The sequence below is a fragment of the Impatiens glandulifera genome, chromosome 4 (genome assembly GCF_907164915.1).
Source record: "Impatiens glandulifera chromosome 4, dImpGla2.1, whole genome shotgun sequence".
Lineage (NCBI taxonomy): Eukaryota > Viridiplantae > Streptophyta > Magnoliopsida > Ericales > Balsaminaceae > Impatiens > Impatiens glandulifera.
The window spans coordinates 53,389,225-53,412,487 of record NC_061865.1 but is presented as its reverse complement, the minus strand read 5'-3'; the positions used below and the strand labels follow the sequence as shown (position 1 = coordinate 53,412,487).

The 23,263-nt window shown below is 31.9% G+C and overlaps 3 protein-coding genes across 4 annotated transcripts; 1 reads left to right on the top strand and 2 right to left on the bottom strand.

Annotated features, from left to right (window-relative positions):
• Positions 1-4,009: 4,009 nt before the first annotated feature.
• LOC124935380 (zinc finger protein WIP6-like) lies at positions 4,010-5,638 on the bottom strand. The gene is made up of 2 exons (XM_047475816.1): positions 5,219-5,638; positions 4,010-4,474 (listed from the first exon to the last, which is right to left on the bottom strand). The coding sequence occupies exons 1-2, from the start codon at positions 5,636-5,638 to the stop codon at positions 4,010-4,012; spliced, it is 885 nt and encodes a 294-aa protein (XP_047331772.1).
• A 4,304-nt stretch (positions 5,639-9,942) lies between these two features.
• On the top strand, positions 9,943-18,858 carry LOC124934021 (mediator of RNA polymerase II transcription subunit 25-like). 2 transcript variants are annotated; one of them, XM_047474478.1, is made up of 16 exons: positions 9,943-10,010; positions 10,235-10,362; positions 11,201-11,231; positions 11,858-11,921; positions 12,072-12,202; positions 12,883-13,089; positions 13,269-13,334; positions 14,252-14,465; positions 15,271-15,344; positions 15,467-16,309; positions 16,729-16,782; positions 16,849-16,877; positions 17,534-17,602; positions 17,687-17,771; positions 18,195-18,281; positions 18,351-18,858. In XM_047474478.1, the coding sequence occupies exons 2-16, from the start codon at positions 10,265-10,267 to the stop codon at positions 18,705-18,707; spliced, it is 2,409 nt and encodes an 802-aa protein (XP_047330434.1). In that variant the 5' UTR covers positions 9,943-10,010; positions 10,235-10,264; the 3' UTR covers positions 18,708-18,858. The 2 variants fall into 2 exon arrangements, with proteins under 2 accessions (XP_047330434.1, XP_047330433.1); XM_047474477.1 differs by lacking the exon at positions 9,943-10,010 and having other exon boundaries at positions 10,167-10,362.
• A 530-nt stretch (positions 18,859-19,388) lies between these two features.
• On the bottom strand, positions 19,389-22,563 carry LOC124935379 (receptor-like protein 56). Its single transcript, XM_047475815.1, has 4 exons — positions 22,458-22,563; positions 21,484-21,648; positions 21,324-21,398; positions 19,389-21,244 (listed from the first exon to the last, which is right to left on the bottom strand). The coding sequence occupies exons 1-4, from the start codon at positions 22,561-22,563 to the stop codon at positions 19,389-19,391; spliced, it is 2,202 nt and encodes a 733-aa protein (XP_047331771.1).
• Between the last annotated feature and the right edge of the window lie 700 nt (positions 22,564-23,263).

Sequence of the window (23,263 nt, the reverse complement as noted above, 5' to 3'; positions counted from 1 at the left end):
ATAACAACATATTTTAGGATTGTAAAAATTTCAAATTATAAGATAACACGTTAAAAAATATAAAACTCACAGAGATATATTGTCATATGTGGTTCAATTGGAATTGGGAGAGATTAGACCAGTTTTTGAGATGATGTGGCACCAACTCGTCTTTCTGGACAACGCTGCCAATATGGAGAGACCAACGGGCGTTATCGCATATAGGCCTTCTATCCAAGTCCCTAAACTCCAACATTATATTCTCTCCGGTTCCCATTCTTTCAAGAACCGTATTTTTGTTCTTCCCCCGTCCCCTCCTCGATGAAGACGCTATTGCAAAATAACATTAAAATGATATTTATATAATGCTTTAAATATCACGTATAAGTTATTATTAATACATGCAGTCTCGGGAACGAGAGAATCCTCCCTTGGGTGCCAGACTCCTCAGGAATGGTGGAATCTGGATCATCCAGTCTCTTAATATCATGAAACTTGGATCCTATAAACTGCATAGGATCATCGCACTCTACATCATCTGTACAATCTCGGAGGTCATCCAAATGTCTCGATAGTCTTCGCTCTCGAAGCACGTCCAACTCACTCGATAGTGCTTGTATAGTACCCCGTTTAGGTGGCATGATATCTTTAAAAAAATAAAGTTAAAATTATAAATAAGTAATCATATTGGAAACACACAAATAAAACTTATCTAGATGTTCGAATAACAATGATTTATCTTTGTGACAATTTTCCATATCCGCAAACATAGATCAAAATAACCTAAATTAATCAACCAAAATCAAACAACCTAAATTAATCAAATAAAATCAAACAACCTAAATTAATCAACCAAAATCGACAACCTAAATCATTCAATAATAAAAACCTAAATCAAACATCTAAACCTACCAAACTAAACCTAAATCAAACCACCTAAATCAATCAATCAAAATCAAACAACCTAAATCAATCAACCTAAATTAATCAACCAAAATCAAACCACCTAAATTAATTAATTACCAAAATCAAACAACTTAAATCAAGAAACCTAAATCTATCAATAAATCAACATATCTAACTTATCAAACCTACATCACTAATCGAAACATATCTAACAAGTATCTAAACTATTAACCTACGAGAATAGATCAAGTTCAGGCAGCACATCCATAAGACCCATCAACATATATGATAAACTAGAACTTCTGAAACTAAGTAGTTGCAATATTCTCCAAGTTGAATCAATCTCATACCATTTATTCTTTTCATGAAGAATAAAAAATGCAACAAATATGTGAAATATTAAGAACTGATATGTGTATTGAATTATTTCGAGATGGCCTCAAGCAGATAATGAACTAGTCTAAGAAGATATTACTAATCAATAATCAAGAAGAAGCACGGTAACAGAATCAAAAAACAAAAAACTCTATTAGAAAACACAAAACATAAATTAACTTTGGTCTCCATTTAACCATAGGTACGTCAATTACTTTCTCCGCGAGTAAAAAAAAGATGATTCATTGTATTTTTATCATGAAGATGACATCAAGTGAGAGGAACAAGCAACATAAGGTAATGAAATGTTTTACTTGGAGAATTTTGAAAAAACTGTACCAAATTGAATCGGAAAAAATTCTTTGGACGATGGACGAACAGATAATTGGAGATTCAACGAACTAACCGTCATTCTTGCAGCTCTCTCTACCTCTCTCTCACAAAGGAAGGGGAAGAAGATCGACATTAGAAAAGGAACGACGACGGCAGATTCAGTGAAGAGGGATTTCGGAAACGGCGGAATCGGTGAAGAAAAAAAGAAGAAGAAAAAAAAAGTTTCAGTTTTATATTAAAAAGATATTAACCACAGCGTTATTATTAACGTCGATTTTAGGAGGAAAACCGTTATTAATAAAAAATACATTAACCACGGCTTTATCTAACGCCGTGATTAATAATGTGAACCAAGAAACATTTCGTTTTCCAGTAGGTTCACATTATTAATCACGACATTAGGGTAAAACCGTGGTTAATAAGTAATCACATTAACCACGGTTAACCCTAACGCCGTGATTAATAATGTGAACATTTTATTTTCCGGTAGGTTCACATTATTAACCACGACTTTAGGTAAAATAGTGGTTAATGTTATTATTTATTAACTACGGTTTTACCCTAACATTGTGGTTAATAATGTGAACGTTTCGTTTTCTAGTAGGTTCACATTATTAACCACGACGTTAGGTAAAACCATGGTTAATAAATAATCACATTTACCACGTTTTACCTAACGTCGTGGTTAATATATTTTGATGTCAGCATATTAACCACGGCATTACCTATTATCGTGGTTAATAATATTTGATTAAGGAAATATTATCTTGTTAAATATGTGTTTTACAAAAAAAATCAATCTTTAAACGTGTAACACCACATTCTCTCAAATTTTCTAACTACTTAGTGGTGGTCTTCAACAAATTCCCCCAAGAATTGGTCAAGGAAGTTAGAATGGGCTTGGACTTAAGGTTTTTTTAACCTAATCTTTAACCAATCCTATAAATACCCGCCCTAAATGTGAACCAAGAAAACGTTTCATTTAAAGAGACTTTCTTTTCAATTGCCGAAATCTAAAGGCACCTCTCCACCCTAAATGGTTACATCTTATGAATCAACAAAAAAATCATCGAACAAGATTGCATATTGGTTTGAAAAAAATCAGTAGTTTAGGAGAAGTGGTTTTATCAATAGACAATCAGACTCTTCTTCGAAATCTCCATCTTGAATTAATCATTCTAACTAATTAAAGATGATAGAAATATCGAAGAAGAGATCGATGATCATTGGTTTTTTTGTAAGGAACGTGTTAAGTGACTGCAGGAATTAGTTTCTCCTTTCAATCTTCAACCAATGAGCTTCTAACCAATATGCAACCGTGTCCATTCTTAGATATCTTCAATTTGCTTTTAACAAATTGAAGAATATCTCAAAAGAACACGGATTGCATATTGGTTTGAAGGAAATCGATAATTTATTAGAATATATCTCAAATTTCTTATAGAGAGAAACGAAAGCATTCTATTTACAGGCCTCGAAAATGATTTGGCAAAGATTATCAGTTACGACATTTGTCGGTGGGTCGTTAATAGTTTGAATATTTATTATTAAGGACGACGTTATTATAAAGCCGTAGTTTATAAATAGTTTATTAGTCACGGCTTTATAATAATGTCGTCCTTATTAATCAATAATCTGAAATTTGTTAGTAGACTATTATTAAGGACGACGTTATCATAAAGCACTGGTTAAAAAATAGTTTATTAACAACGACATTATGATAACGCCGTCCTTAATAATCAATATTAAGGAATTTGAAGGTGAACGATTATTAAGAACGGCGTTATCATAATGCTGTGATTAATAAACTTTTTATTAACCACGACATTATGTTATCGTCGTGGTTATTAATTTTTTCTAAAAAAGGCAGAGAATGCGCGGAAAATATGACTTTTAGCCACGGCGTTCATCATAAAACCGTGACTAATAATAATGGCGAGAGTGTGGCGGGAAAGCCAAAACATTAGCCACGACGAATACAATGAAAGTCGTGGTTAATAATATTTATTAGTGTCGGCGTTACATGGCCGACATTAATAAATATTATTAACCACGACGAATCGATCGCCGACACTAATAAATATTATTGACCAAGACAAACACGGTTAATATTAGCCGTTAAAAATACTATTTTTATTAGTAATAATTTGTTTAAAAGACAATTTTTAAAAAAATCAAAAACATTAAAGGAAAACTAATATCAAACAAGACTTAGGTAAAGAAATATCTAATTAATAGTCTTATTGATCAGTAACTTCATGATTAAAATATCATTCTTATATTTACTCTAATATAATCCTTATTTTTAGACCATTTTATGTCCCAAAATATCTTAAATTCGATTAGACTTATCATTTCAATTCGAGTACATAAACAAATTAAACATATCACATGGTTAACTCGATCACTCGATCACTCAATCATCTTCATCGCCATCATGTCCGTCGTCATCACCAATATGATTGTTATCTTCATCGTTTCCACTTCCAAAACCATCATTCATGCTGTCTCGATGAGAACCATGACCTTCTCCAAAAGCCCTAATATGATCCTTCAAGGATCTCTTATGCTTGAAATCAGACCCACAAATGCAAAACCAAAGCTTGCCACAATTTTTCTCATGTGTCCTCCAATCGCCTTTGACTGCGAAGGGCTTGCTGCACTTGCGGCATGCGAATGGCTTATTGCCGTGTTTTCGCTTGAAGTGGGTCTGCAGGGTTCTGAAATCCTTAAGGGGCCTTGACCTAGGATGGTCTATGTTGTTTTTGCAACCCTCAATACAACAATAACATGGGAGTCTCATAATTGAGGATGCTGGTTTTGACCCTTTTAGTGATTCTGGACCCTTTCTGAATTGAGATCCATGCCCCCACATGTGCATCTAAAGAAAGATATATATAGAAAAATATATATAAGATGTGTTAGAAACCATTAGGTCATGATGTTTAGAGAAAATAAAATGTTGAATTTTGATTTAGTTTTATAAATAGAGAGATCGATGACCTAGGGTTAGGTTTGAATTCTTTCAAAAATATATAGTACACAACTCAAAGTGGATATATATAGATATAGTTAGCCAAACATCAATAAATTTTATAGTGTTTAATTTTTCAACAGATAATTGTTTTACAAAATTATTTGAAAAAGTGAGAAACATTTTATTTACTCTAGAGGTAGTTTGGTTTGATTAATTTTTTTCTTTTGAACTTTTAACTCTTTTATCACTGATTATTCAATTCATCAACAAAAATATATTTACTTTATTTTTTTATTTTTATAAAATTATAATAACTAAAACACTTAAAACTCAAAATAACATATCTTTTTCATTAAACATTTTTTTCCCGTAAAAACCCTTAAATAACCAAAATATCAAACAAGCTAGCTAGTTCTAAGGGAATGGAGATTTATGTTTTTCATGGGTGAAACAACCAAATACAAGTATTAATTTTGTGACATGTTTTTGCCACAAGTTTAACCAAGATTAAACAACAATAAGCATCAAAATCATAAGACAATGGAAAAACAAAACCAAGAAATATCAAGAAAACCCCAAAAGTTATAAAACTCTAAGACCAACCTAATCAAAAGAACTAGCTAAAAAAACAGTTAATTAATTACCTACCTGCATATTATTGTAGCGATTGAATGACTTATGACAAACCGAGCAAGAGAACTGGGCAGGACCGACAAGGATCTGAGCGGGCGTAGGAATCCAAAATTGAGCTTCGGAAACAGAATCAACTATGTCGACATTGTTAGTAGTACTAGAGAAAGGGCTGCTTAAAGTGAGAGCAACGGTTACACTTTCATGGTCATGGCTGAAATCAAAAGTAGGGTTTTGATCATAATAATGATTAGTTTGAGGAGGAGGAGGAAGAGGGTTGAGTTTAGAGGTTGAAGAAGGGTGATGCTGGCCTGGTGGGCGAAGAGAAAGAATGGTGCTTGAGTCTTCAAAATGATCTTCATCTAAGTAATGATCCTCTTCTAAATTACATGCGCTCTCACTTGTGGATATGTATGTGATGAATGAGTGATTTTGCATGATTTTAATATATGAACTCTAGCAGCTAGCTAGTATTCAATCTTATCTAGCTAGAGAGAGTGGGGGAGGGGGTTTGGGTATTTTGTTGATGAGGTATATATAATAGAAGTTTGGTGTCCTAAGCCAAAAATTTAATATTTATTTTTATGTTAAATTGACTATGCATAATAATTTGTTTACTATCTTTTTTAACTTAATTTAGTTAGTTAAATGTTATAAAAACAATATTTAAGTGTAGGGTTTTAACTTTATTAATGCACTCTTTTTATTTCTTGGCCCTAGGTGTCGCCTAGCTCGCCTTAACCTAGGGTCGAGGCCATGAGTAGTTGACAGAACCAATAAATACCTATATTTGCTAGTTAGGTAAAAAAAATCTTAGTCTCATTATTTAATATCTTATTATGTGATATTATGAGATTAATTGATAGATGAAGGTTGTAACTTTCTTGATCTTGTCTTATATATATAGTTTTGTTTTGTGTAGTCTAGAAAGGATGTATCAATGTTTTCTGAAACATTCTATGCTTATAATTATTTAACACTAACTCATATCTTAACTTGTATTCAATGCTTTGTTAAAATTTTCATTTTCATAGTTATAGTAAATATATAAATTACTTAAATATTTTTTTTAAATAAAAATAAAAGAGATAATATATAGAGAGAGAGACTAAATTCAACTAGCACATTTTTTAATATTTTATTTTTTTCACAATTAAATGAGAATTTCACATTTATTAGGAATCAAAGAAAAATATTTGATTTTTTAATGTTCTTACATATATAGATATATTTAGTTGTGATGTTTTGAATTCTTCCATCCAATATATATATATATATATATATATATATATATATATATATATATATATATATATATATATATATATATCCTTGTTTTACATTGTGATGGATATTTACTTTGGATTTTTTTTTGGGTGTGAACAACAATTATCTCGATATTTAAGATATTTTAAGCGAAAATTCATAAAATGAAAATGCATGGGTCAAATTAAATGAAAAAATTAGAAATGATAGATCTAGGTCGATGACCTAGCTTGTTTCTTTAATTAATTGTGTCTGTGAAAAGGATAGTGGTGGTGGTGGTGTTGGTGAATATGGAGATGTTGCAGGGGGTAAAAATGACAGAGATGTCTGTCTTGCAGTTGCAGGGTGAAAATGATAGACATGTTCATAATACATACAAAACTTTTTCTCAACTTTTTTAAACTTCTTTTTTTTCTTTTCTTTTCATGTTTATTACAAAACCTTTAATGTAATGGACGTCCCCATGAAAGAGATGTACGTGCAGACACTTGATCATGTTAATACTTCTCTCTCTCTCTCTCTCTAGTCTGATCATTATATCACTTTTTCATTGATATACATATGTATACATAAAATTCCAATTTTACTTACTTTTTCTGTCTCAATATCAATGAAATTTGTATTTTTTTTAAGAAAAATAAGTCATTTATTGATGAGATCTTTCATCAATTAAACTATGTTTCTTTCTTTCTCTTTCTCTTTAGTTGATTGGACAGGTTTCATGGATCTCTCATAACTCACTTGAAGAAACCCTAGCAACATGAAAAGATGAACATTATTTACTACTTTAGTAAATATATATCTGCCACTAATTAACATTAAGAGCTGGTTTAATCTTGGGTTTTTTGGGGTTAGATTAAAAAATTATTTGACTTATTTTTTAAATTAATTTTTTTAAGTTTATGAGAAAATATATATTAAATAAGAGTATTTTGATTTTAAATGGATAAAAATAGTGATGTGATATATGAAGTGAAAAGAGAAAAAAATATTGGATTTTAGGTAAAAATTCAAAAACAATCCAATATCAAACTTCTGGCTAGAAAAGTCTAGAAACTATTGTTTTGAGTTTGTTTGACATTGGTTTTATGAGTGTTGGTTTTGAGGTATTGTCTAAAAAAAAAACATTTATTTTTTTTTTATGAAAGATTATTTGGGTTTTTAATTTGTTAGAATTATTATATAACGTGTTTTATATTTAAAATTTAAACTTTATTAAAATAAAATGGGAATTTTAGTTAATTAAATAAATGATTTAATTGTTAAAATGATATTGATATAGAGATATATAAAAGAAACTAGAGCGGTACTGGGTTCGAGTCCGTCAGACGACAAATTATGCGTATAATTAAATGGTTAAGTGTATTTGCGGGATATATGCTTAACCCTTGTGGTCACATTTAATTAAAAAAAATAGCTACAATTTCAAAAACATCCAAAAAAATACCCATATCAAAGTCGTTATAATATAATGTAATTGCTGCATGCAAATAAATTTAAAAAGTAAGTTTGATTCGATTTATTATTTGATATCATTATTAAGTGCAATATTATTTGTCAATCTTTGTGATGATATTTAGGTTCGATTTAGCTTATTTTGTAATCTTGACTTATTTGTGTCTCAATCAAACTAGACCTAAAAGAAATAATATGTCTACTTAGCTTGTTCACTTGCATTTTTAGTACTCTTTTATTTAAAATATAAAAACTAGAGGAAACAATTTTTTAAAAAAAATTATAATTATAATTATATAAATTTAGTTTTTCTATATTTTTAAATTTGAGTAATTATATAAATATTTGTAAAATGTAAACATAATTAATTGTTAAGATAGTAAAAATGTATTTAAAAATTACAGATGAAACGTAGCTAAATGATTCTGTTGCATATTATTCGCCGCTAATAGCGTTGGAAAATATATTATAATACCGGCACATACAGCTCAAGCGCCGCTAGAATATTTTCCTAAGCTACATACTTTTAGTTTGCTTAGGCCCAATTAAATATTTTCGTTAAACTAGTTTTGTTCGGTTGGATTTTTTTAAAATAATATTTTTTTTATCCATTCACCTCAAATACTAAAATAAATATCCTCTATTTAATTTAAAAATTATAACATTTCATTAAATATTAATAAGTTTTACAAAACTTTATATAAAAAACTCACTTTTTACAAATTACTATGGAACAAATTTAGCCTCAAGAGTTGCAGAGAAGAAAAGTCTAGTTCAAGGCTTACAGGCTTGTGATAATTAAATACTAATTGGGCCTGACCCTAGGAAAACAGGCCCATTATGAACAGAAGACTTACTAGCAATCCAATAAAATCCATTTAACTCTTCTAAATTAATTGATATATCTCATTTATTAAATGTACACTTCACTAGCTTTGCCTCACCATTTTCTTCATTTCATGTGAAATTTTTTTTGTAAATGGTTCTATTGAAACAGTTGAATATACTATTCTTGGTTGCTAGAAGAATATGACTTTATAATTACAATTCTCATCTTTTTCCTTTAAATTATATAGTTGAGGGTTGATCATCGTGATCGGAAGAATGCAATAATTCTCGATCTTTATTTAAATATTTATGTAGTCTAATGGAATGAGTTTTTAGTATAACTCTATGGTGAGCGGTGGATTAGTCATGCATTCAATTTGGCAAAGGAATTGACGTAATCGATTAGACGATGAGTAACTGTGATTCAAAGCCTCTAGATGATATCAAATAAAACTTTCTCCCTCGAGACTCATTTAAATTCAATTGTGATGCAATCATTTATCGTGTTTCAAAAATTGTTTTTGTAGTCGAAAATGTTCATTATCAAATAAGGTTCATCTTATAAAAATTGGAATCATAAAATCAATTCATGCTAAGGCTATTACATGATTGGATAAAGTTATAGTGACCTTCAACTTGGATATAAAAAACACTATATTTGAGACCTATTCAAACACCCTTTTTAAGATTGTTTTAAATAACTTTATCTACACATTTTTTATTTTGTGTCAATAGTAGAGACAATAAATTAGTCAACACAATTACAAGTTTATAATTAAACTTAAACAATTAGAATTAGAAGATTGTGTGTAAAGTTATTGATAACATTAGTCATTTCAATATCAATAAAATATAAATTTGTTTCTCAAAAATAAAAATTGGTATCATTTGATAATATTTTATTTATATTTTTTCCTTCTTAAATTTTTCTTATTACTATATAAACTAATAAATTACAAACGACAATAAGAGCCCGATATCCCGACATATTTAATGTCTTAAGATGAAGCCCGTAATACGAGCCCGCCCTAATTAATTAATTGAGTATGTTCACGAGTTATATGTTTAACCTACGGGAAGCTAAACCCGAAATTTTGTTTGAAGATTTATGTACGTGTTTAGTGTTCTCTACCTCTTAAAATTTGAGGGCAACCAAAACCAATGACAATTGTTCAATTATTGAAGATGAGAATTAGAGACTGGATCATCTTCTCCGATGGAAGAGATTGATTCATCGATTTAATTTCACACGATTATGGAGGTATGGACTGAAAGAAACAAACGATTACCCCTGTAGAAACTAAGTACTTTCCAAATATGAGAAGCGTTACTTCGAAAAAAAGGGAAACACACTAGTAATATAACTAGTCTTCTCTTCCATATTTCTCTCTCTCTCTCTCTCTCAAATAACTAAAGCAATTTCCTTTCTTTCAAATTATCGAGAGATCGAGAGTGTCCGACTCTCTCCTGTTGTTTCTCTTATAGGGTTTTTGAGTAATTCAATTTCATCGCTTCATGGCGGAAAAGCAGCTCATTGTAGCCGTAGAAGGCACAGCCGCTATGGGACCTTACTGGCAAACAACTCTCACCGATTACCTTGAGAAGATTATCAAGTAATCAATCCTTTTACTTTTCCTCTTTCTTTCTTTCTATGCGCGTACATAAATACATGTTCTTACTTTGAGTTGACTCCTGTATAAGTTAGTCGTGTCGTTCCTTGCGTTAAACTCTCAACACCAGTTTTGGGTTGTTATTAGATTAAGTGATCTTTGGTTTTTTCAAAAAAAAAACAATGATCTTTGATCAGCTTATGTGAACATTAATTGTTAGGGTTTCTGATCAAACTTGTGAATTTTGACCGTATTGATGCTTGGATTAGATAATAGTTCATATGGGTTTACCATTCCAGCACGATTTTGAATGTGATTTTGTTACAGTAATCTATGAATCTTAAGTTCTTCCCAGTCTGACAAATGAACAACATGCTACAATCGATTTCTGACAGTTTGAGGAACAATTGAGCTATGTTAAACTGAAATTAATGATGTAAGGGATTTACCATGTAGAACTTGAAAAATGCTCTTCTGGGTTATTAATTAATGTACAATTGAGATACTATGGGCTAAAGCTCGCGGTTGAACTCAAGCCAAAATTCGATTTTGAGGAAATTCAAATCCCCCAAACAACTCCTTGTATCTTTTGGTTGAACAGTAATGGAAGCAGGGGATTGATGTGTGTTCACTATTTGTTGCATAAATATTTCAATTATTATATTTCCATTTCTGTTTTGATTGTTTTCTTCACATATTCATCTCTTAAAATGACTGATTTAGGGGTTAATTTATTTGGATGGTTATTTCCTTGAACTTGACTTGGAGAAAATTGTTCTAATCAACATCATTGTACTAATTAAATTATTTATCTCATGTTTCTGTTCTTAACTTTGTACAGGGCTTTTTGTGGCAGTGAGATGACAGGGCAGGTATATAATATATTAAGCTTAATTTTCCGTTTCTGTATTAATATCTTCTTTTTTAATTTCATATAAGGTCCTGGATATAAGAGATTTTAGGATTATTATGTAATCACTGCTTTCTTGTACATGCCATTCGCAAATGAAATTTCTGAATAATAATGTTGGCCAGCAAGAACATGTAAAACCAACAAATCTGTCCGGTTAACAGGATAGTATTGCTATAAGGTTCGGAAATAAAGGTTATATTAGAAATTGCCAATAAATTTTTAAATTTGTTTCATTCTAATGCTGGTTACTCACTTCCTCTTGGACCGAATTTTGTTACTTTCTAAAGTTCTATTTACATTTTGTTTCAATGAATTTGGTGTCAATGAGTGCTACAAGATAGAGTAACTGAGTGCCATGAACATTGTTTTCATCTGAATAAATTTGGTAGATAATTATAACAAAGTATGAAATAAAAACATGGTAAAGAGAGGAAATCTGGAACAACTGTGGATTGAAATAACAATGTTTTCTAAAGAATACAGAAAGTGAAGATTATGTTGCCTTACCTTTCAGTTGGTATTAACAATCTCATCACTTCATATTATTCATCATTTGCTGATTATGGTGCCCTTGTGTTTATGCAGAAGCCTAATGCTCATAATGCCGAACTGTCTTTGGTTATGTTTACTTCTAATGGTACTTGCACAGGTACAGTTTTCTTCTATGATCAGATAGATTTATACAAACTGAACCCTTTTTTTTTCGTTTTTTTTATTTACCTTGAAGGTTAAGTCTTCTGATGACATGTTACTTTGCCTAATGAGGTTTTCTCTTCCTGAATTTTCATTTTCACTGCAGCTTGCCTAGTACAAAGGAGTGGGTGGACAAGAGATGTTGATATTTTCTTATCGTGGCTATCCTCACTAGGTTTCAGTGGTGGTGGATTTAATGATGCTGCTGTCACTGAAGGACTCGCTGAAGCCCTCACGGTGCTTATAATTATTACTGTTTTTTTTTACATTTTTGCTCAATTTTGTTATGTCTTCATATATGTTTTTTGCAGTCAATATTTCTTGATGTTGATTCTATTATTTTTCTACCCTAAAAGAAAACAATATGTTAAGATTTTAGAACACAAATAAGGTTGAAAAACTATTTTTTTTCTTTCTATTTACTGTTTTTGTCTTTACTAAGGGCCTTGTTTCATAAGTATGTAAATTGTAGGTTCATGATTTCCACTCTATCAGTTGAAAGCATTAATCTGCTATTTATGGTCCTAATAGTAGTCACTCACTACTCACTAGGCATAAACATAATTGCAGATTAACGAATAAACATCTTATTTAAGCATCACATCTCATAACATTTTCCATCTGCTTGTCGACAATCAGTTTGGCTTGTATATGAAGATAAGTTAACCAATTCCAGTCTGACATCAAATTTGGTGGTTTTGAAAGATTAAAGAATCTCATCTCATGACTTACAAAATATTTGCATATTGGGAAAAGTGATCCTTGACAGGCCTACAAGAAAACTGTGCTTAAGTAGGCTTTGGGATATTAATAAATCAGTCTCTTTGGCACACAGGCATTTTATGCACCATTATAATGTTTGTTTTCATGTTTACATGTTAAACACAGTTTTTAACTTTATTGAATGCATCATTCAGATGTTCCCTTCTGTTAGCGGAATCCAGAATCAACCAAATGGTGAAGGGAAAAAACATTGTATTCTCATCGCAGCGAGTAATCCTAATCCCTTGCCCACACCAATTTATCGACTACAGCTACAGAATTTGGAGCAGGGTGGTGAAGCTGATAATCAGTCAGAAAATCATCTTGCTGATGCTGAGACAGTTGCCAAATTGTTTGCTCAGGTATATTTGGGTTCAGGGATAAATTGAAGGTAGTATAATTTGGATGGAAAGCATTGAAGAAAGAAAGGATACTGAAAAAGATTGAAGGGTTAAATATTTTATGTGGAGAATATAGGTTAATAGTTTCCCTAATATATTCCCTTTCAATGGATCGCTAACACCATATTCTTTTTATGCAGTGTTCTATTTCTCTCTCAGTGATTTGCCCAAAGCTGAATCCAAAATACAGGTCTATTTATAATGCGGTAAAGCTCTTCACATTGTCTATTGCCCCTGTATGTACGTGATTTTGTAGGTTCACGTGGACTGATCTGTTTTGCTCGAAAGCCAGACAACATGGACTGATATTTTCCTTTAATTACTTCAAATATCTGTCTGAAATCAAATATTGCCTCAGATCCTCTCCAATCTCCATGCACTTAAGTCTAAGAAATATTTTCAGATTTATCAAAGAAGCACCACTTTATTATTTATGGTGTTACCAAATGACCAAAATGCTGCTTATATCTGTTTTTCAGTTGAAAAAGAATCCTAGCTCAATGACCAATTCCTACCGTTTTAGGTTCTGTTTGAGATTATTCTTGAATGAAAATTGATGTCTTCCATGCTCTTAATTGGATGCCTATTTAACTGTATCATCGTATGCTTTATCATTTCTTAGACTGTAGTTTCACAAATTCATCTTTATGTGGCTTTCCTTGCATGGTTTTTTATAGTGAGGTATAATGGCCTTATTTGTCTTCAGTATACTCCTTTGATTTCACATAAAGATCTTACATACATCAACATCCAATTGTTGTTTCTCATCATAATCTGTAAGTTCAAACACTGTCTATAATTCATTTCTTAGTTCTGTTTCACACATTATACAAAAATATTGAAATCTTTTTATGTTAGTAAAGGTGTAGCTTTTAAAGAAATGGTGTTGACCACAAGACTTCCATTATGCATATTTAATTTTACTTGTTCAACAATTAAGATTCGCCACATACCTTTTAGTTTTTTATATTCATTTAACCAAGCACAGTAATAAGTTAGAAATTTACTCATCTATCTCTTTTCTTGGAAAAAGTAATTCTTTTTATTCTGAAGATACATCTTTCCTCAAAAAAAATCCAATTGGTTCTGGTGATCTGTATCTTCACTATCCCTAATCTTGCAGGGAAAGGGCAATCCACGAGCAGCTGATCTGTCCATAGATAATGCTAAAAACCCATATTTTCTTGTTCTGATATCTGAGAACTTTATGGAGGCCCGCTCCGCTTTAAGTCGACCTGGAGTTGCATGTATATCTTCAAGCCAAAGTCCTGTAAAGATGGATATGCCTTCTGTTGCTCCTGTTTCTGGACTACCACCAACTTCTATTTCATCAGGAGGTTAGAGTGCTGAGCTCATCCTTATCTACCTTTTTCCAATCTTTGATTGCTACTGGCAATTAAACACTGTTTGATGATTATAAATGATCTAGTAACTAGCTTTTCAAGTTTTAGATCGTATTATGTTTGTTTTTGTTCAAAATATGATAAATCTTACATGCGTTAGATGTTTGTGTGAGAAGACATTTCAAGAATTAACATCATCTTCCCCTGATACCAGTGTATTAGGCTTTTGCCGTTAAGCCTTCAATTGGAGCATAGGGTGCGTTTGATAATTAGTGTTGATGCTTAATTTTAAGTACTTGAAATGTAAGTTGGTTGAGAAAATGTGGAACTAATGTCGGGAAAGTTCTTAAAGACTATTTTACCCTTATAGTGACAATTTGATTAAATTTTAAGGGTAAAGTTGTCTTTTGTACACTCTAACTATATTACCGAGTTGTGTCGACTATTCATAGTTTTTGGCTTAATTTGAGCTCAATCTAAATAGTTAAGTCATTTCAAATAGTAGTTATTTAATGAACTTTTAATTATTTAGTAAAGGTTATATGGTTTCCTGCTGTATTGGTAATGGGGCTACATGTAATCAATAACAGATAATTTTTTACTTGCTGTTTCAAGTGATTTAGATATACATTCATAACATTTTTGCTTATCAATCTGAAGCACCAAAGTATAAATGTAAACATGTTCAAAGATTAGTCTTGCGACAGAAATACTTTATGAATCAGGAATATATTTCACTTTGTTAATTATTCAGATGAATTCATTACTAATAAAATTGGATTTGACTTCCAAATTTCAGCTCTAATGAATGGCTCCATTATGAAGCGACAGCCAATCTCCACAGGGAGTATGCCTCCTGCAACTGTTAAAGTTGTAAGACTCTCATATCAGCCTTCAAAATTCTTCTTCTATTTTCTTGTAAAACAAAATATTAACTATGTTACAGCGTGCATATTATGGAGCCATTTTATCAGTTTACATGCATATTTGTCCAGGAACCCAAAACAGTGAACCCAATGGTTTCAGGGCCTTCTTTCCCACACAACACTCAATCTGCTTCTCGGGCTTCATCTCAAGGAATTCCAAACTTACAAACATCTTCTCCAATATCTGTTTCTCAAGAAATGCTTTCAAATACTGAAAACATGCAAGACATGAAACCTACGGTCGTGAATGCTACTTCGCAGCGTCCTGTTCCACCTCCTGCAGCGAATATTAATATTCTTAACAACCTCTCTCAAGCTAGACAAGTGATGAACTCTAATTTGACTGGAGGAAATTCTATAGGACTCCAATCCATGGGTGGAACTTCAATGGCCATGCATATGTCAAATATGATATCCAGTGGAATGGCATCTTCTGTGCCTGCTTCTCAAACAATATTACCTTCTGCACAATCTGGTATGACGGGAATCAGTGTATCTGGGACTCTATCAGGAACTACACAAGTAGCACCTAACCCTAATCCTACTTTATTCTCCTCCTCAACTTCTAATATACCTGGCAATTCAAACACTGGCATGTCACAACCCTTGGGTAATCTCCAAGGAGGTGTTAATATAGGTCAACCTGTGGTGGGAATGAACCAAGTAAATCTTTCAGGAGCTCAGATGGTAACTAATGGAACTGGCATCAACCAGAACATTATGAATACCCTTGGTCCAGCTAGTATATCATCTGGAACTGGCACAATGATGTCTACTTCTGGAATGGCTCTACAAGTAGAATCAGTGGGGCAGTCTGTTGGAGCAAGCAATAATACTCCAAATATGTCTTCTTCACAGCAGACTTTTGCTTCCATGCAGACACCGCAAGCAAAGTACGTGCGAGTTTGGGAGGTACGATTCTAAGGTTATTTTTTAATTTGGTATTCCCTCTAAGAACTACACACGTGAAATTGCAACTTGATCCTTTGTTCTTCACCATAAATTGATGCACATTTTATTTTTTCCTTTTTTTGGGAAAAAAATGCACATTTTCATGCTTTCTTTCATTAGGCTGGGTGTCTTAGGTGGTATTTTCATGTGTGTATTTTTTAGATGGGGCATCAGTCTGTTCAATGGACATGCCTTGGTTGATTTGTTATGCTGTGTCTTTGAATGTTTTACCTTATGGTGTTCCCAAATTATCAATGGAAACCTGACTTAGTCTGAAAGACATGATATTTGAACACTGTCCCTGTCTATTATTTTATGTAACTTGAATTTAAGAATATATGGTTTCCAATGGTGTTAATGTTTGTGTGCTTCTACTGCAGGGAAATTTATCTGGACAGAGACAAGGCCAGCCTGTGTTCATCACCAGATTGGAGGTATGTCCTTCAATAATCTTATAATGATCTAGATTGAGGAACTCATAGAGTTTATGAATATGGCAGGGTTACAGGAATTCATCGGCTTCTGAAACGTAAGTTGTTACGGCGTTAGTACCAATTTTCAAGTTTTTGTCTACAATTCTATTAGTTACAATTTCGAGATTCAAAATTTATTTTGACTTTAAGGTCTTTAGTGAAATCACTAAACTATCTAGATTCAACTCAAATTAATCTAAAATTTTATGCATACATCGGTAAGCTATGATTGTCTTTAACTCAATAATCTAGTAATAGTATCTAAATGACAATTTTATCCCCTGAAAATTAATCAAATACATCATTATAAGTTAAACTAGTTTTTAGCTACTTTTCCGACATTAATTACATATTTTATCAAATCACTTATATAAGTACTTAAAATTTAAATATTTTTTAATTGGTTTATTTTTCATCAACTTAACCCATTCGGCACTTAAATTTCAGTACTCACCATTGTGCTGGTATAAATATATACATATAGGAAGAGGTTGTACCAAACATAGAAGCCCTTAATATTTAGTTTTTCAAACGCAGCCTTAGCCTCGTTGTTTCTTGAAACATTACATTCATTCCATTCTATAATATATCTATGAAAACATGGAAACTGTTTTATAGTCATTTACAAGATTGTTTATTTAAGTTGTTTATTTTCTTGAACATCATATGTTCTTGTGCATCTCCTCCAATGTTCTTTATTATGTACTTACAGGCTTGCTGCAAATTGGCCGCAGACAATGCAGATAGTACGACTTATATCACAGGATCATATGAACAACAAGTAATATCTTACCAAGAAAAAAAAATTGTTTTCTTTGGGGGTGCCATTAATCATCATCCTTCTGATGTTTCTGTCCAATTTCAGGCAATATGTTGGGAAGGCTGATTTTCTAGTTTTCAGGGCAATGAATCAACATGGGTTTCTTGGACAATTGCAGGAGAAGAAACTAGTAAGTTATATATTATAACTAGTTCATTATATAACTCAAGCTGGTTATTGAGCCTTTAGTAGAGCTTTGTGTCACTTAGGCCTTGTTATATCATGATCTGGGTTATTTTCAAAAAACCTTTTTTCAAAGTAGTTTATAGAAAATCAGGTTATTTGGATAAAAAGACATTAGAGGTATAAATATATAATGAAAATTTTTAAAAGAAGAAGAACAGGAGGGTGGTTTGGTTGATGATTTGAATGATGTGATTGATGGTTAGATTGTTTAGTGTTTGGGTTATTTGAAAATAATCCAAATAACTCACATTAAACATTAAATGAATGTGAAAATTTTTATCTTGCAATTTGTATACATTTTTGAACTGGATTTCATTTAATGGAAATATGAACTCATCTCCTACTGATCATGAGTATAAAACTTCAGTGTGCAGTCATTCAGCTACCATCACAGACACTGTTATTGTCCGTCTCTGACAAAGCCTGCCGCCTAATTGGGATGCTTTTTCCAGGGGTAAGTTGATTTTCGATTTTCACTGTTAACACATTGATTGAATTGGGAGGTCTAAACACATTTTTTTAGGATATGGTGGTATTTAAGCCACAAATACCGAGCCAACAACAACAACAGCACCAGCAAATGCAACAAGGGCAAACGCAACACATGCAGCAACAACAACAACTTCTTCCTCAAATGCAACAACAACAAGCTATTTCCCAAATGCAGCAACAAATGCAACAACAACAACAACAATCTTTGACTCAAATGCAACCGCAACAACAACAACAACAGACCTCAATTCCTCAGCAACAACAAATGGTTGGGACAGGAATGAATCAAGCTTATGTTCAGAGTGGCCCTGGCAGGTCATCCCTAATTCCTCAAGGACAAACTTCATCTGGAGCAACTAGTATGCCTGGTACTGGTTTCCTTAATTGAATTTCCTCTTTTTTTTTTTTCTTTTTTCTTTTTTTGGGCGGAGACTTTGAAGAATAAAATCCAGTGTAAAATGATGATGATTGCATACTTGATTTACACATGTTTAATTATGATTTAAAAAATTATTAATTATAAAAGTTTCTTTTTTTTGCTATCATTAGTTACAACATTATTGCACTAATGACAGTGTTAATGCATGCAATTAAAGAGGGAAGACTCTTGTATAGTTAGTTCTTGATCATATTCAAGCCCTAAAAGTGTTCATGTTAAAAAAAAAGATTAATGTATTAACGAGGTTAGATTATGCTTCTCTCTAGTAGAATTCATCGCAATGTATTTTAGATTACACATAATTACATAATGTATTTTAGATTAGAGAAAAAAAATCTAGAACATAAGACAACCTTTTTAAGCTCCCAAATCACCAACAATCAAATAATCCTGCAACCCATTCTTTTGATTTATTCATCTTGGAAAATTAACTTGTCATCAAAATACCTTGGCAATGAATATATGAAAATATGATACATGTGCGTATTCTCGGAGTCGGCGAGTAACTCAAATTTCAAACATCGATTTGTTTATTGGACACATAGTTAAGGCTATGAATTACACTTACATGAATACAATACAATGCAATAGTTATTTTCGATACAAATAAGAAATTGGAAATGATCATATTCAAACCCTAAAACACTTATACCATGCATCTAATAGAAAATAGTAAGACGAAAACAAGATATTTTCGATGAAATTGAACCACATGTTACGCCAACGGGTATTGATCCAGAGAACTGTAATGAATCCCAAAATGTAGACAATATAGGCCCCCATAAAGCTTGCAAAGAAAACCTCTCTGTCAATAGTATACCACGCTTCATCTTTATCATCATCATGATCATGATGATCATCATTGTTGTTCTTGTTCTTGACCTTACAGTCTTTCTTCAATGGAGGTCCGCAGAGGAATGGGTTACCTGCATAACTATTCTCTTTAAAGGTTTGAAATTGACCCTTCATATCTGGAAGTCTTCCCGATAGATTGTTATATGCTACAGAAAATGTCCCCATAAAATTCAGATCTATCAAGTTGGATGGAATTTCTCCACTGAGATTGTTTTGTGAAAGATCTAAACTTTCAATCTGTTTCAGGTTTGAAAATGTCTGAGGAATGGATCCACTTAACCAATTGTGTGAAAGGTTGAGAGTATGGATGGAATTGAGATATCCGAGTTCATTTGGAATTTCTCCTTCCAAGTTGTTACATGATAGATCCAATCCAGACATCATTGCCAATAACCTACCAGTATAGGAATCAGCTCTGTACTTAGTATACATCTCCACATTATCATCATAAACATATGACTGCATTCCTTCAAGCTCTCCTTCAACTGAAGTTGGTGCGATATATGTTATACCGGCATAATTTGGGTCTTTCCCAAAATTCATATCACCGAGGCAACTAGGAATAGGTCCCGAGAGGAAGTTGTTGGACAAATCCAACCAATTTAACTTTCGCAATTGACATAACTGATGTGGGATTTCTCCAGTGAAATCATTTCCTCTCAAAGATAATACTCTTATATCAGATTCATGCTTAATGAAATTTGGTATCTTTCCAGAGAAGGAGTTCTCTCCAATGTCCAATGTATTGAGACTAAGTAGTGAACTGAAAACAGTTTCTGGAACTATTCCTGTGAACTTATTCCCATACAAGTTCAGGTAACTCCAGTAGTACTTCACTCCCGGACAAGAAAAGAATGCTCCCGTGAATGAGTTATAAGAAATGTCCAAAGTATCTGCAACATACTCGCATGGAAAAGGGCCAGAAAATGAATTGTTTCGCATGGCAAGCATGCGGATCGTGATGGAGATAGAAGAACGTGGAATATGACCTGACATTTTGTTGTGACTGATGTCAATGAAATCCATGTCACCTCGTCCTATACTCCAACTGAAGTTAAAGAAGCCACTCAAATTGTTACGTGATACATCCAATGCAATTAGTGAGTTTTTTGACATATGAAGAGATCCACTCAAATTATTATCTTGCATATATAAATAATGGAGCATTGTATTGTTTGCCGCCAACCAGTTGGGAAAGGAATCTCCTAATCTATTGTGAGAGAGATCGATGGCGAAAAGATTCTTCTGAAAAAGAAGAAACTTGGGTAATAACTTCAAGCTGCAGTTGGATAGGATAAGAGTCTTCAATTGAAACTTAGGAACCCAATCAACCTCGTCTTCTTCTATCACTAGCTTATCACTCTTACTATTTATTAGAACATTTTGAAGCTTCGATAAATTGGCAAATGTACTCAAAGACAACGATCCTTCTAGATTATTATCGCGTAGATTAATATATTCCAAGGAATTGAGATCTTTGAATAGTGACAAAGATATGCTTCCATTCAATAGATTATTATTGACATCCAATCGTCTCAAAAATGATAACTCGTTTAAGCGTGTAGGGATGTCTCCTTCCAAATAATTGTTAAAAAGATCCAACTCCTTAAGTTTTTTCATTTTACACAAATCTGAAAATAAATATGTCACAATTAGATAATAACACAATGTAGTTGAACATAAATTTTAAAATATATATTATTTACTTACTTTGAGGTGGTATAGTTCCATTTAATCCACAATGATCAAGATTTAGAATTTCTAAATGATGGAACCCAATTAAATCTGCATCATCAAGATACATAAAATGTACCATTAAAGTCATGATTGTATGGAGTTGTCTAATTTTTGATATTATATTAGAATATACCTTCATTGGTGAATGAACCTTGAATAGAAGGATTCTTACTTAGGTTTAGAAATTGAAGGGATGACAATGCACCAAGTGTGACTAGCACATCCTTCTCTAAATTGTTCCCACTTAAATCAAGATTCTTAAGTTTGATCATATTATAAAATGATGAATTACCACCACCTACATAATATAATATGTAAGAAAGAAATAGTTATGAAATGTGAGAGGGGAATGCAATAATTAATAGAGATTTATTTATTTTATTTTAATTACTTCTACATTAATAGATCCAACTTCTCTATCTGTTTTAGTGATTCCAGCCCCTATCAACTGCAGTGATCTCACTTCTACATTTTCATGAACTGAGAGAAGAGAATCAAATTAATTTTTTAGGTAGATACTCACTCCATATTAATTAGTTTTTTAAATAATAAATTTCACACATTTAAGTTATATAAATTAAAATAAATTTATAATCATATTTTATATTTTTACTAGCAATATAATTTAACATAAATATATATAAATAAATAATTAATTAATATAAGTGTGTCAAGACATGACATAACACACATGAAAACGAGCATCGTCGCGATAAGAATAAACTCGTGGACACAAATTAACACGACACGAAAGAGTTCGTGATTTATAATATTTTGATTAGGTCAAGACACAACACAACACACATAAGATTTAGACACGATACGACACAATACGAATGAGAGTCTAACACGACTTGTCCGAGTCGAATATATATATTTATTATTACTTTAATATTAAGTTCAATTATATATAAGATAGATTTTTAATTTCATAAAATTTTTAATATAAAAAACGTCTATAAATAAATAAGAAGAAGCTACCTAGCTAAGGCTACTCGCCTCGGCTAGCTCTAACTCAGGTGGAGGAGAACTCTGCAACAAGAGAGGTGCATGACACAGCGGGCGCATATCCCTGATGATGTGATAGTATGCGACTATCACTAGCACCGTGATAGCCGCAATGACTACCACAATGGGGAGTAACCAAGAGGGTATCCCTCCTCCTCCATGGCGGCCGCTGAGTGCATAAGGTGGTGGTGTCGCTGTTGATCATGTGGGATCATGTGGGCCGGTAGATACACACTTTACATATTTCACATATTAATTAGTTTTTTAAATAATAAATTTCACACATTTAAGTTTTTAAAATTAAAATAAATTAATAATCATATTTTATATTTTTACTAACAATATAATTTAACATAAATATATATAAATAATTAATTAATTAATATAAGTGTGTCAAGACATGACATGACACACATGAAAACGAGCATCGCCACGACAAAAATAAACTCGTGAACACAAATTAACACGACACGAAAGAACCCGTGAATCATAATATTTTGAATAAATCAAGGCACGATACGAAAGAAAGTCTAAGTTCTAACCCAACTTGTCCGAGTCGAATACAACTATTTATGCACGATTTTCAACCCTTACTTTTTCAATAATGTTGAAAAATGATATATATATATATATATATATATATATATATATATATATATATATATATATATATATATATATATATATATATAGAGGGAGAGGGAGAGGGAGAGGGAGGGAGAGAGTGATGTAATTGATTTTTACTTTTGTCTTCCTCTTTCAATAATGTCAGAAAATGTATATTGCATTTTTTATTATTAATTTATATATATTATTTAAACCATTATAAAAAAGAGATAAATATTAATATTTAATAGCAATAAAATGTTCTTTATTTTTCTACCCTTCTTACCTAACACAAAATA

Bases quoted from the DNA above. Each gene is read 5' to 3' on its own strand.
- LOC124935379 (XM_047475815.1), bottom strand. From the start codon at position 22,563: ATGATCAACAGCGACACCACCACCTTATGCACTCAGCGGCCGCCATGG. The intron at 21,649-22,457 runs GTGCTAGTGATA...TATATTATGTAG, and splicing joins TAGTCATTGCGGCTATCACG to GTGGTGGTAATTCATCATTT. The intron at 21,245-21,323 runs GTAAGTAAATAA...ATTTATTTTCAG, and splicing joins TGGAACTATACCACCTCAAA to ATTTGTGTAAAATGAAAAAA.
- LOC124934021 (XM_047474478.1), top strand. From the start codon at position 10,265: ATGGCGGAAAAGCAGCTCATTGTAGCCGTAGAAGGCACAGCCGCTATG. The intron at 11,922-12,071 runs GTACAGTTTTCT...TTTTCACTGCAG, and splicing joins TTCTAATGGTACTTGCACAG to CTTGCCTAGTACAAAGGAGT. The intron at 12,203-12,882 runs GTGCTTATAATT...TGCATCATTCAG, and splicing joins GACTCGCTGAAGCCCTCACG to ATGTTCCCTTCTGTTAGCGG.
- LOC124935380 (XM_047475816.1), bottom strand. From the start codon at position 5,638: ATGCAAAATCACTCATTCATCACATACATATCCACAAGTGAGAGCGCA. The intron at 4,475-5,218 runs GTAGGTAATTAA...ATCTTTCTTTAG, and splicing joins ATCGCTACAATAATATGCAG to ATGCACATGTGGGGGCATGG.